Genomic DNA, 13,207 nt, shown 5'->3' with positions numbered 1-13,207 from the left:
GTAGGGAAGAATGTCCTTTTTTTGGTAACACACCATACATGCAGAGGGCATGTGTTGATGAAAACTAGTTCCTGTAATTTCTTACTATAGATACTGAGATGTTTTTGGTTGTTTTCAGAGGCAGAGGAAAATTCGTGATGACCATAAATCATACTATGCGATTAACACTGTTTATGTATATGGACAAGAGAAATACTTGCTGGTAAGAAATTTTCTGGCATATAAAGATTATTAATTATTGGGTACATTTTAAATGACTCTTAGAAAACATAATTAGATTTAATTTAATGGTTTTTGTGTGATTTATTTTTTTACCTGGTTTATTCATTAGAATTAATTTTAATTCCCTTGATCCATGTGGTGATTACATGGGTGTAGATATAAGTAAAAATTCATCTATCTGTGTGCTTAATTGTATGTTATACCACCGTAAGAAAGTTAAAAAAAAAAAAGTAAATCCTCTTTGCTCTTTCTTCCACTTTTATTTTTTAAAATTATGTCCTCTATTGTTGACTAGAAATTAGTTTGAAGACCTTTGTGCAGGTGTGGGATAGTTTAATCTGTAATTGAATCAGGTTGTATCTATTTAGCAGGGAGGAGTGTATTTAACAAGTGTGGTAGCCTAAAAAATGATTGGAAGAATGGTATGACTGAAAAGATAATATGAAATAGTAAAAAGAGGTTTTATGTTCTTTTTTGATCCAGTCTGATTTTGGTTTGAATGCTGGTCCACCACTGATCAGCTGTGTGACCTCAGACAAATTGCTTATTCTCTCTGAGCCTGAGTTTCTTATTAAGTTAACTAATATGAGAAGCTCCTGACAAATAATAGGTACTAAAGAAAGTTCATTCCCTTTTTTTTTTTCTTTTTGGAAATAGTTTATTCTGCTAGACAGATAATCACATTGAATTTTATGCATATTTTGCTCTTTATGATAAAAATTCTTTGTCAGTTTCTTGTTAAACCTGTGTATCTCTCATTCTTCTCCTAAGTATAATTCTGTATATTGGGTACTCAGTAAATCTTGCTGATTGTTAACTTTCCAGTTTTATTGTTACAACCATTCATTGCAACTTGATGTCTTTCATGTCTCTGAATATCCATGCTCTAACAGTGTTTTATTTGGAATATATTGAGTCACCTCTGACTTTACACTTCCCCTTTCTTCTCCTCAACAAAGAAGCACTATCTTATAAGCTCAATACTGAATTTTAGGCTTGTTGGATCATTATCATATCACAGATGGGATGTTTCTTTAGAGATTTTATAATAAACATTGAAAAAGAATAGGCAGTGAAGTAGAACAAAATAACCTTAATGTACCATCCTTTGCTTTGTGGTTTTTTGGTTTTTTTTTTTTGCTTTGTGTTTTTGATTGGTGGGGAGGAAAGGTGGTGTGGTAAAAAGAAAAAAGACTTGGGAATCATATCTGAGTTCAGTTTTTGGTCTGATGACTAGTTAGTTGTGCTATCTTTGGCAGTTGACCTAAACTCTTTAGCCTGTTTTCTTATCTGTAGTATGTAGAGAATGTATGTAAAGGGCCTGCCTAGCACACTTTAGTCACTCACTAAATGTTAGTTTCTGTAGGACCTTAATCACCATTTTTCATCTTCAAAAATCAGAAACTACTTGTTTATGTATATGTCTTACTTCCAAAAATAGTCTGAAAATTTATGCTTAACTAGTATTTTTAAATTAGGAAGTCAAGTTAAGCAAATAATAAAACATCATGACTTTAATTTTACATCAGTGTTATGATACTTATGTTTCTGTCTTTTTCTTTTTACAAGTTGCATGATATCTCAGAATCGGAATTTCTAACTGAGGCTGAGATCCTTTGTGATGTTGTGTGCCTGGTATATGATGTCAGTAACCCTAAATCCTTTGAATACTGTGCCAGGATTTTTAAGGTTCGTTGCTCTTTTGGTCTAAAACCAAGTTTAACTTTATAAGGAGTTTAATGGAATTGTAATGTGGTGTTTTCTAACCAGGGAAATGCAAGAAAATTATTTGTGGAGCTTTTCAAAAATACATACGTTTGTGTCCTATCCCTAAAGGTTCTGGTTTCATTCTGAGGTGGTAGAGTTGCAGACATCTGTATTTTTAAAAGTACTTTTTTCCACATGTGACTCTGATGTGTGTTCCTGGTTAAGAACCTCTGCATTAATGGAAGGTCTTAGGAATGCACATGGATTATATGTTGCCCGTTATACCAAGAATAATAATAGAGCAAGGGGATAAACCAGAGGCTTGAAAAGTTATTAGTTACTTTGAGATTATCAACAAGATTCAATAAGAGTAAAAAAATATATATGTACGAAGGAATTTACTCTAGCATTGTTTTTAATAGCATAAACCTGGAAATAATCCAAATGTCTAACAATAGGAGGATAGTTTACCAAATTGAGACAAAATGATCCTATGAAATTTATGTAGCCATTAAAAATAATGGTTTTGAATTCTGAAAACATAGAAAATTCAGTATTATATTTTTAAATGGTTATGTCCAGCATGATTACAACTATGTAAGCATATATATATATATGCATGTGCTTAAGGACTAGAGGTAATATCAAAAAATGAAAATAGTGTGCTTTAGGAGGGAGAATTTAGGTAGATTTCTTTTTATTTCAAAGTATTGTTTCTTTTTGAAAAAAAAAATTTTTTTTCAAATTGTAGTGAATTTGAAGAATTGTTATAGGTTTATATTGTTACCAGCATTAGAAAAGTGGCCCTGGTCTTATTATGCTACTGACGTAGACAACTGCCAGTCTTTGCCTCTTAGTTTACTTCCTCCCTGAAACTGTTGATGCTTTGCCTATCTAGAGAAAATTTTTAGTGCCCATTTAATTAAGTTTAGTAATTTTTGAACTTGTCATCAGATTTTGATTTCACTTTTTATTCTGTAGCAACACTTTATGGACAGCAGAATACCTTGCTTAATCGTAGCTGCAAAGTCAGACCTGCATGAAGTCAAACAAGAATATAGCATTTCACCTACTGATTTCTGCAGGAAACACAAAATGCCTCCACCACAAGCCTTCACTTGCAATACTGCTGATGCACCCAGTAAAGATATCTTTGTTAAATTGACAACAATGGCCATGTACCCGTAAGTACTTGCTCTGCCATGATTTTCGTTTTGCATGGTTTGTGGTAACATTGCATGCCTTTATTAGCCATGAGGGTGGAATCTCTGTCACATAGAAGTTGTTCAGCAACAGAAAGAGACTTTGTAATGAGAAGGGACAAGTTTGAGTAAATGCAGGTTTGGTTTGGGTACCAGAAGAAAATTATATCAATGGTGCTTCTGATAATATTTGACTATATTTGAGCAGGCTGTAACTATCTTAATAGGATAGTGCGATAAAACTCAGCCTCTCACCCATCATTAAAAAGATAGTCTTACTGCAATAAAATGGAATTGACATCATGCTAATAAGGCATTTCCATATGAACAAAAAGTTAACTTTTATATTTTTTCTGCTGATTAATTGACCTTGAGTATGTGAAGGATTCTAAAATCTTTTATGAATTTATGTTTAAATTATGGGTATGTTTGAGCTCAGGATATAATGTCTTTTTTTAGTGCTATAAAAAGTAGTTGTAATTGGGATTCCTTCTATATAAATGTTTTATGTTAAGTGTTATGAGCCACAAATTTTATGTACATTTATTGTATATCTCTACATGCATATGCACAAGCACATAACTGTGGTCATCTTTGTAGTTTACTAACTGCCTTAAAATTGCATGGTTCTTAATGGCATTCTCCTCAAGTATGGTGTTTGTATAAATTCTGTTTTGTGATAAGAGTTTTTCAGGCAGTGCGTTTCTCAGGACTTTACAGTTTATTCTATTATTATGTTATTCTCTAAATTATTTTTCTTCTTATGAAAAGTACAGTATAACATAGAGTAATACTCAAAAATTGCTACAAGCTAAGGTTTTTCAAAAGGTTGTTAATTTGTGCGGATTTTTCAAATCAGTTAACTTTATTGCTGTTCCGTTAACTAGTACTTTAAAAAAAATGCAGCAAACCCTTGAAATTCTATTTGTATTGGAAGAGAAGTCATTCCTTCCTATTACTGTTAGATAAGCAAAACCTTACTTTTTATGTTTACCTTTGCTTTAAAACTTTCGTGTATGTTATCTACAGAGAGGATCATTACAGAGACAGACTCTCCCGAGACATGGGCAACACTGATAGAATAGAGAATTTGAGAAAAATCTGGGTCTTTCTAAAAACTGCTTTGTAAGTTACTTTTTCTTTATGGCTTCTATGGCATTTTGTTGACATTTTCTTATAGATGACCAAATCTTTTTCTCCATAATTCACATTTAGTAATTATCCAGAAACGCACTGCTTGGTCAGGCTTACTGCCTAACTGTATACTATGGTGTCTTTCTTTTTAATATGTAAATGCACTGTCTTAATCTTGTAAATAACTGCAACTGTGTTTTTAGATCTGCATCCTTAAAATTTTGCTGCAATATGTGTGTGTGTGTGTATGATAAATGTACATACATGGACACTTGTTTTTATGGTTAATCTGAAACTACTTCTCATGAAGCATCTCCCTGTTGCTAAGCATACTTTGCATCCCTCCTTTTTGGTGGGTGGAGCCTGTATATGTTGAAGAGTCAGATTCAACTTATAAAATAACAGATGGATTCCAGTATGACAGCTGGCAGTGACTTAGTAGCAGTGATATGTTCATCATCACAAGTCAGATTTTAAAATGGAATGTCTTGAGCCTGTAAGAGTCTTTTAAAAAATTAATTCTTGTTTTTCTTCATGTTGGGAATTAGGCATTATTGGGATGCTGCTAATCTCCACAACCATGCCACCGTGTGCTGTGGTCTCATCAGATCTCACAAGCTAAGCCAAGTCAGATTGGGCCAGTCCATTGACTGAGAAGCCTCTAAAAAATGTTCAGGTGTTACAGGAAGTGATGTAATTGATTCTTCAGGTGGCGCTCTTCTGAGTGGGTTCTGCGCCAGTACCTCTCCAGGGGTGGTGTGATGGCCTTGTCTGTCTGAGTGGCTCCGACCACTGAGCAGTCATTGGAGACCCCCTACTTTGGTTGTTAGAGTGGAGGTGAAATGGGCTGCCCCACGTGCCTCTACCAACTAGTGCAACTCACTCAACCAGAAAGGAGTCAGAAAGCCTCCCTAAATTTCATATCTAATATCAATTGGATCCATTGTTGATTTTTTACACCCTTACTCAGAGTTTCATATTATCATACTTGGCTGGTGTGTTTTGCTAGCAGACGAAATTAACCCTATATTTTGGGTTCAAGTAGAAATTTATGAAGCACTTTGATTTCCTTTGGGAGCCATGGTGCTTGATGAATTAAAGACGATGTTGTTCATATCTCCTCAGGGTTGAACGTGCTCGTCTTTTGACTCTTGTGTATTTGTCACTCTTCTCCTTCCTGGTTTTCAGGCATGTGTATATACTGAGGGAGGAGGAGGGGGTGGTTATTTAAATGCTAGCAACTCTGACCTTTTGGTGGGTGCTGTGGCTTACTCAGTTTTTCTTTTATTAATTTAGATGAGGGTGCCATCTATTGCTGTGCATATTTATTCCACTAAAACCCTTGTACTAATAATTCTATCCCCCCTCCAAAAAAGCAAAAGTGTTAGCTAATTTTCCTTAGATTTTCTATAGGGAGGGAGGAGGGAGCTATTGCTGTTCATTATATTTTTGGTAAATGTGGAATTCTGCACAACTTTAGCATGCCCCACACTGTCCTTTTCCTTAGTGTTGCTTATGCCTAAATCTTTTTTTTTTAAGTTGGCACACTCTGACTTGTGCCATATTTGTAAGTAAGAACTCAACTCCTGTCCTTCTGTGTGTTTTCGCAGCCATGCCCGGTTACGCTGTATGTGCACCTGCAACAGGTGTACATTTTGCATCTGTCAGAACTTCCTCAACTCAGACTTGCTGCAATCTGTAAAGAACAAAATCTTCACTGCAGTTCTTAACAGGTTCTTAACTTTCTTTACTGGGTACCAGGCATTCTGTTAAAATACAAAAGAAAAAAGTGGTTAAATATTTATTATACAAAGACAACAAGCTGACTGATGCCCAACTAACTTCCATTAAAATTCTCACTATGGTGACAATGTTTAGTTCTGGAATCATCCTTAATGTTTAAAAATTAATAGATATATTTAGGGGACTATAAAGTAAGATTTTAGCTTTTTTTTATTAAGGAAGTTAAAGTATTTTTTATATTGGGGATAATATATGTAGGGAGATTAAAAATCTTTTGGCTGAGAGTTGTAGAAATAGATTAGGGCTTTAGTAAGGAAAAGACACATTGATTCCAAATGTTATACTGTACTCAGCTTGCATTCGAATAGTACAGCTTATTAAAACCATACTTACATGAGCGGTATCTTGGGTTTGAAAAACTTCTCTATTGAAATTATTTATAGTTATAATGTACTTTTACTTTTAAGTACCTGGAATGTTTTTTTTAAAATGAAGATAATAACCAACTTTAAGGATTCAAAGGAATATAGAAAAGAAAAAGATCTATAGTACTAGTTTTTGAGGTCTTTACAATTGAACCCAAAACATAAAGTATGCCTAGAAAGTAATATGCTTTTAAAAAAGAAAGAGAAACAACAACAAAAAAGTAGGTTGTATACATTCCCTCAGAGCAATAAACTTGGAAGTTTATGTTCTTATTCTGGTCATGCTACCTTTCTTTGTTCAAATCGATTTTACATTTTGTGAACATTTAAGAGCCTATGTAATATTAATTTGTATCTGATGTCAAATTTTTATGTGTCTATGAATGAATTACGTTTTTGAAATCATTCAAATGTCATTGGGAGCAGGGCTTGATTAAGACAGATGATCAAGCTAAACAGATTTTGGTTAGAAATGGATCTTATTTGGGTTACTCTTGGACTCTTACTGAGGGCTAGGCTCCGACTGTACCAAATGAGTAGGATAGTTTGTGTCCACCAGCAGTGTAGACATGGCTATTAAACAGTGAGGCTGTATCTTATGTGAGTCAGAAACTGACTCTGAAGACATTCCAAAAGAGTTTCAGTGATGTTTTGAGCACTAGTAGCTCTGGAATAAGAATGCAGCCATCATAGGTGATTGCTTTGAAGGGATCGCTGCGCTCATTTGGTGGTGAAGTTCTGCCTCTGTCTTTTGAATGGCATCTTATAAAGAGTAACACAGACAGATTTGCTCATGACAACTGTCGGAGAAAGTGCAAGGCTAGTTCAAACCAAACAGCATTCAGGAGCTCCGGTGTTGGAAATGGTAGAGTTGGAAGAGATTCTAGAATTCATCTGGCCTAACCTCCCATTAGATTGCCTTCCTGCGAGCCTTCCTGAGAGAGTACTGTTTATCTGCTGATGGCTTTCCTCATTGGAGAAGGTTTTCGCTTTTGCCTTTTTTTTTTTTTTTTTGGACTAAAATTATTTCCCTATAACTTTCTCTCCTTTAGCTTTAGTTCTGCCCTTTAGAACAACATACGACTATTCTACTCCCTCTTCAACATAGCCTTCAGACATTTGAAGACGGCCGTCATGTCTCCCCTAATTTTCTCTTCTCCAGGTAGAACATCCCCATTTCTTTCAGCCTTTTCTTAAATTGGATGGTTTAGTGACTTCATCATTCCTGGTTTCCTCAGCTGAAAGCCCCTTAGTTGTTCAGAGTACCTCTTAAAAAGTGCCACTGAGAATGGAGAACAGGGCTCCCGGTGTGATCTGACTAGTCCATAACGGTGGGCGGTCATATTCCACAGTTAGGACAACACCTGTCTACTGCATGAATTAACTTTTTAGCAGCCCCAGCCCACTGTTGATGCATATTAATCTTGGGGTTGAAATCAGATTTTCTCATACAAAGTGCTATTAAGGCAGTGTCCCCTCCTCTCTGTGTATTTGACAGTTTTAGTTGGCTCTTTGTATCTAAATGCGGATACATATATATCTCTATTGAGTGTCATATTCTGCTTTTTGATCCATTGTCCTAGCTCAGTCATTTCAAACATTATTTCTGTCATTTGTCCCATTATATATATTTCTCGGCATTGTGTTATTTGCAAATTTGGTAGCTGTGTCTTCTTTATCTTTCAAGTTATTGATTAAAAAATAATGTTGAATACCCAGAGATTAGAGAGCGAGATTGCTCAAGCAAGCAAGCCCTTTAGTGCTCCACTAGAGAACTCTTCCCAGTGACACAGATTCAGAATTCTTGGGGAAAAATTATTCTGTCAATTAAAAATATTTTATTATCCAGCCCATGTTGTATCTTACTGTCTTATAAGAGATTTCCTGGAGGGCTCTTTTGCAATCAGTATAATTTCTACCACATTCCTCTGATCCACCAATGTATTAATTTTATCTAAATAGAAAGTGACATCTATTTGGTGTCTTATTCTTGGTGAACTCACCTTGGCTCCTAGTAATTGCTGATCGCAAACCATTAGTTTTATTCTAGAAGCTCTTGATCGTCAGTAATTGCAGATTGATTCGTTGTCTGCATCTTTAGTGCCAATTTTAGTTTTAGGTTGGTTTAGTCAGCTTCCCAATGAAATAGGTTGGGTGTGTATTAATGGATGAGATTGCTCATCATAAATTACTTTGTACAGTGATCCTCGAAGAGAAATCAGTACATTTTGTCATATCTAATTATAAACTAGAAATAATTTAATGGTAATGTCAGCATACATCACTGATGTCTGGTAATCAAGAAGGGAAAGAATGAAAAAGATGAGGAGGAAAACCAGCATACTTTTCAGAGAACTCCTTCCTCTTCCCTGGTAGTATTTCAATAAATTATTTTATAGAAGTCCAGTGGAAATTTAGGAGCTCTAATTGAAGTTTCTTCTAATTCACAAAAGAATTATAGATGAGGTAGGTGAGGATGGAGGCCAAAAACTTAAGTACCTACAGGGTCTGGATGGTTAATGTTAATGAATGAAGGTGGCCAAGGGGAAGAAATAAGAGAGGTGGGAGCTACGACAGGTCCTGTCTGCAAGAGGCAGCCACCACTTAGCTCTGGCTGTTGGTTATTGTGCAAGCGTGGTATCGCCAGGACTTCTGATTCTCTGAGACACTAGAAGTCAGGATTTTTTAGGTAAAATTTCCTGATATTTAAGTAAAGGCAATTAAATTTTAAAAATCTGAAGTACTAATCAGAACAAAGAAAGCATGTTTACAGGCCACCAGTTTGCAACTTCAGTCTTAAGACATAGCCTAAAGTTGTGAAAATGCAGGCCAGAAAAAGGTACACCTGAGGAATGAAAATGTCTCTTACAAACACCTCCACATACAGTTTTACTCCTTTCTCTTTAATAACTTGAAAAAGTAATGGGGTTGGTGGGGTGAGAATGGAACCACTGTCCCTACTGTGTCTTGGGTTTTGGCAACCTTTTGGTGGTTGGTCACCACTGGTTTGCTGTGCTAGGTGTATCTTAATGTTACATAAACAGAAAAAGGATTCACTAATTGAGTAAAAGTCGTGTAAGAATTTTTCACTGTAATTCAATAGGGACGATTCTCACTCAACAGTAAGTCTTAAGTCTTTTCGTTTTAGAAATCTGCTGTGCCTAGCGTTTGATTTAGAAGTATAAATGAGCAGTTTAAAATTTTTTATTTAACCAAAAAGTTTTGTTAAATGTCTGCAAAGAGATTAATAGACAAATATTGGTACATACATGTTGGTCTCAAATTAGTACATTGTTTTAGCATGCTTGTAAAAATTTTGATCATCAAAATAGAAACTACTTCCAGAGATAATACCTGTTTGGCGCCACGTTCTCCCTTTATGTCATCCTCCTACCACTTTGATTTATTCATCCGAATACTTAAGTACCTGCTTCAGATAGGATCCTGCTGTGAGCTGGGGCAAAATATCAAGATGAAGAAGATACAGACCTGTGTTTAAATACCTTTCTAAATATTGTGTTAAATTCTTTTTTTAACTTTTGGTTATATTTTCAGTGACCTTAGTGCCTTATGCTAGCAAAGGAAGTGCTATAACCTGATCATGAGAGGATCTATGCCAAATTAATTAATTTATACTTACGCAATTTCAACAGTTCCAACATTGGAAAAATTGTCCATTTTTCCCCATTTGTCTTTGACCAGAAAAGATTGTCTTTATTTTTTTAGCTTATTTACTGACACTATGTATTTTAAGTAGAAAGTAGTAATAAAAATTTTTTTCTTTCCAGTTTAATTGAATGTATATTCAACATGTGAGAGAAGTGTTTAACTACATAGCTGACGTGTGACTTTGTTCTTTGGTAATTATGGTTCTCAGCCTTTAGATCTGGATAGGTTTATGTTTTTCTTTGGAATAATTTATGAATAGCTGGAATTATTTGAACTTAAATACATTTGGAAGATTATTAACCTGTGGCCAGGTGATTTTAGTCTCTGGCAATGCTTTCATTTCAAATAGTGAAAATCATGTTATTGGAGAAAAATACCTTTTGATTATATTTTAATTATAAATACCTCTTAAATCTGAAGGTGTTAAAATGATTATGTAGGAGTGGGCTTGATTGTTGGTTTGAACTACCCAGGATTTTAGTTTATTAAGTATTTATTATTCTGACTTTAGAACACTCCTGCTTTGCATGAGGATGTCACTGTACTGTAGTGTGTGTGCACTTTAATTTGTCCCTTCCTTTAGGTGTTCATTTGTTTGCCTGTGCCACTTAGTCATTTTTTAACTCCTCTTGAGCCGTTTTCCAGCTGTGTTTCAGTGTATAATCCTCCCATTTTTCCTAACCTATAATTTAATCAAATTGTTTATGATTTATTATTTTGGTGTGGTTTTCTCTGATGCATATCTTGGTTTTAGTATTTCTTTCATCACGTTTTAGTACTTGGATTAGCCGTATAGGTTATTTGTTCATGTTACTTCTTAAGTTTGGTAACAACATCTTACTTTAGCAACCAAATGTGTAGTTCACACTGAGTATTTACCAAGACACAAAGGTATGATGGACAAGTCATCATACCCATTGTATTTTTTATCCTGTTTATTAATGTATTTTTAAAAATCAGATATATGTGACATTTATTTTAATCTGTTCTTTTTTCTTTTTTAGCGTGTTCATTTTGATCATTTTATTTTTAAATTATACAATATTTTGAACATATGGAAAAGCACAGAAAATTAAGTAATTAACACTACGGATCCAACATTGAGATTCAACAAATGTAAAACCCTCGCCACATTGCTTCAGATGTGCAAAAAGAAATTAAATCTTACAGACACAGCATTTAGGATAAAGGGAAAGATGGAGACATTTGGTACTCTCTCCTTTTTAGGAAAAATTGATCGTTTAATAAAACTCTATATGTCAAGAATGAACTTAAAATGCTAGAAATGGTGTAGTGAATATGAGGCTTTTTTTTTTTTTTTTCTTTCTGCTTTCCAGAAGCAGCAACTGGGTAGAAAATTTGGGTCCCAGAGAGGAACTTTACCAGTAGTTGGTAACAGGAGCTCCAGAATCCTGGTTCTTTCCCAGATCTTTTTTCCCACTGTTTGCTCAAAAACTGGTTCCAGCTCCACCGTGGTCTGTCTTCCCGCTGGGGCTGAGCTGACTCTTCTTCTTTAATGACTCACTTCATTTGCCCATATTACTTTAATAATCACCTAAGTTCCTCCTTCACATTGTTTGAAATCATGTTACTTAATATAGGAGCCCTGTTTTAGAAGAAAGGACTTCACTGTTGTCACACTAAAATGAACTGTCTTTTCACAGGATTGCTTTATGAAGAGGATAGTTTCCTAGAAATCTAATGCTATAGAGATTCTGTAGGGAATGTAAGAGTTCTCAGGATATTATGTTACAGTAAAATATTGTATTTTAAGGAAGTGCATCCTCTGTTTTAATTTCATATGAAACTTCTGTGTTCATATGAAAGGTCCTTACAAGGCTTTTCTTTGAATTTGGATACATATACATAGTCATACGTTTAAAATTATGTGAGAGCTTGTGTTATAGATTCTCTTCAAGTAAGCTGCTGCTGCTTATAAATTAAAATTTTTTTGCCGTTTGGTTAGTATATTAAAGGACACAACAGGATGGAGTTTGCCTATTCTGACCTTTAAGTATCTGTATTTAACATGTAGAAGACATTGTGTGTTTCCCATGTATCTACAATCATCCATGAATTTTTCTTCTTCTAATGCTTGGTGAAGCATTTCTTGACATTGATGCACACCTATGTCCTTTTCCTAAGTATGTTACTGTTTAGGCATGCTCAGTTAACAGCTTTCATATGATTTGTGTTATAGTTCATCATTGTTGGACACTATGTTTTTATTTCTTAACCTATTTCGAGAAATAGCTTATTAAAATGTTTCATGCCTACTAGTTCAATTAGGAGAATTGTCATTGTTAAAATTATTATTAGCAGTAATGGCATAATTATTGGAGGTAAATATGAAAAAATACTTCACCAGATGGTAGAAACATAAAGCAGGGAGAGGATAACATTCCCTTTATTATTGGTTAAATACACTGAACCAATAAAGATTTTAGTTCATGTTCTTATATTTACCATAAATTGTAGAGTTAATCAAAGCATTTTGTATGCCTTCTTTAAGGCATTCTGTGCAAAGGTACATAGGAATTTTTGTCCATTGTTATATGCCTATGTGGCCTTCACACAAACAGTTTTTAATGTGCCTCTTTATTACCTGAATTTTGAAACATTATCTTCTCTCTGCCTTGCTAAGTAGCAGCCTTAGTAATACCCAGGTCCAAACCTGTTGGTTTGCTCCCACACTTGTGTCAAAAAGCGCTTGTTGGGCTTCCCTGGTGGCGCAGTGGTTGGGAGTCCGCCTGCCGATGCAGGGGTCACAGGTTCTTGCCCCGGTCTGGGAAGATCCCACATGCCGCGGAGCGGCTGGGCCCATGAGCCATGGCCGCTGGGCCTGCGCGTCCGGAGCCTGTGCTCTGCAACGGGAGAGGACACAACAGTGAGAGGCCCGCGTACCGCAAAAAAAAAAAAAAAAAAAAAAAAAGCGCTTGTCATCTAATCGACATCTGGGCCCTCAGCACTTCTAAGACAGAAAGCCAGCATCCAGTCCACAGGAATTTTCTACCTAAGAACTCGAAAGCTGTGACAAGCTTCACACAATTTTTTAAGGTTATATTTTAGCATTTAGTCGTTCTTTCTTATGTTCTAAAAGGAGAT

At 35.1% G+C, this 13,207-nt stretch overlaps 1 protein-coding gene across 4 annotated transcripts in view; it reads left to right on the top strand.

Annotated features, from left to right (window-relative positions):
• RHOT1 (ras homolog family member T1) overlaps positions 1 to 13,207 on the top strand; it is a 60,069-nt gene that overhangs the window by 41,876 nt on the left and 4,986 nt on the right. Inside the window, exons 16-20 of one of the 4 annotated variants that reach the window (XM_007452374.1) lie at positions 119 to 202; positions 1,792 to 1,911; positions 2,911 to 3,113; positions 4,161 to 4,256; positions 5,876 to 5,998. In XM_007452374.1, the coding sequence (XP_007452436.1) occupies positions 119 to 202; positions 1,792 to 1,911; positions 2,911 to 3,113; positions 4,161 to 4,256; positions 5,876 to 5,998 (626 nt within the window). The remainder of the gene's footprint in view (positions 1 to 118; positions 203 to 1,791; positions 1,912 to 2,910; positions 3,114 to 4,160; positions 4,257 to 5,875; positions 5,999 to 13,207) is intronic. The other 3 variants (XM_007452375.1, XM_007452376.1, XM_007452377.1) reach the window with 3 other exon arrangements.

Source organism: Lipotes vexillifer, unplaced genomic scaffold (genome assembly GCF_000442215.2).
Source record: "Lipotes vexillifer unplaced genomic scaffold, Lipotes_vexillifer_v1.1 scaffold216, whole genome shotgun sequence".
Lineage (NCBI taxonomy): Eukaryota > Metazoa > Chordata > Mammalia > Artiodactyla > Lipotidae > Lipotes > Lipotes vexillifer.
This window is presented reverse-complemented; position numbering and strand designations above follow the sequence as displayed.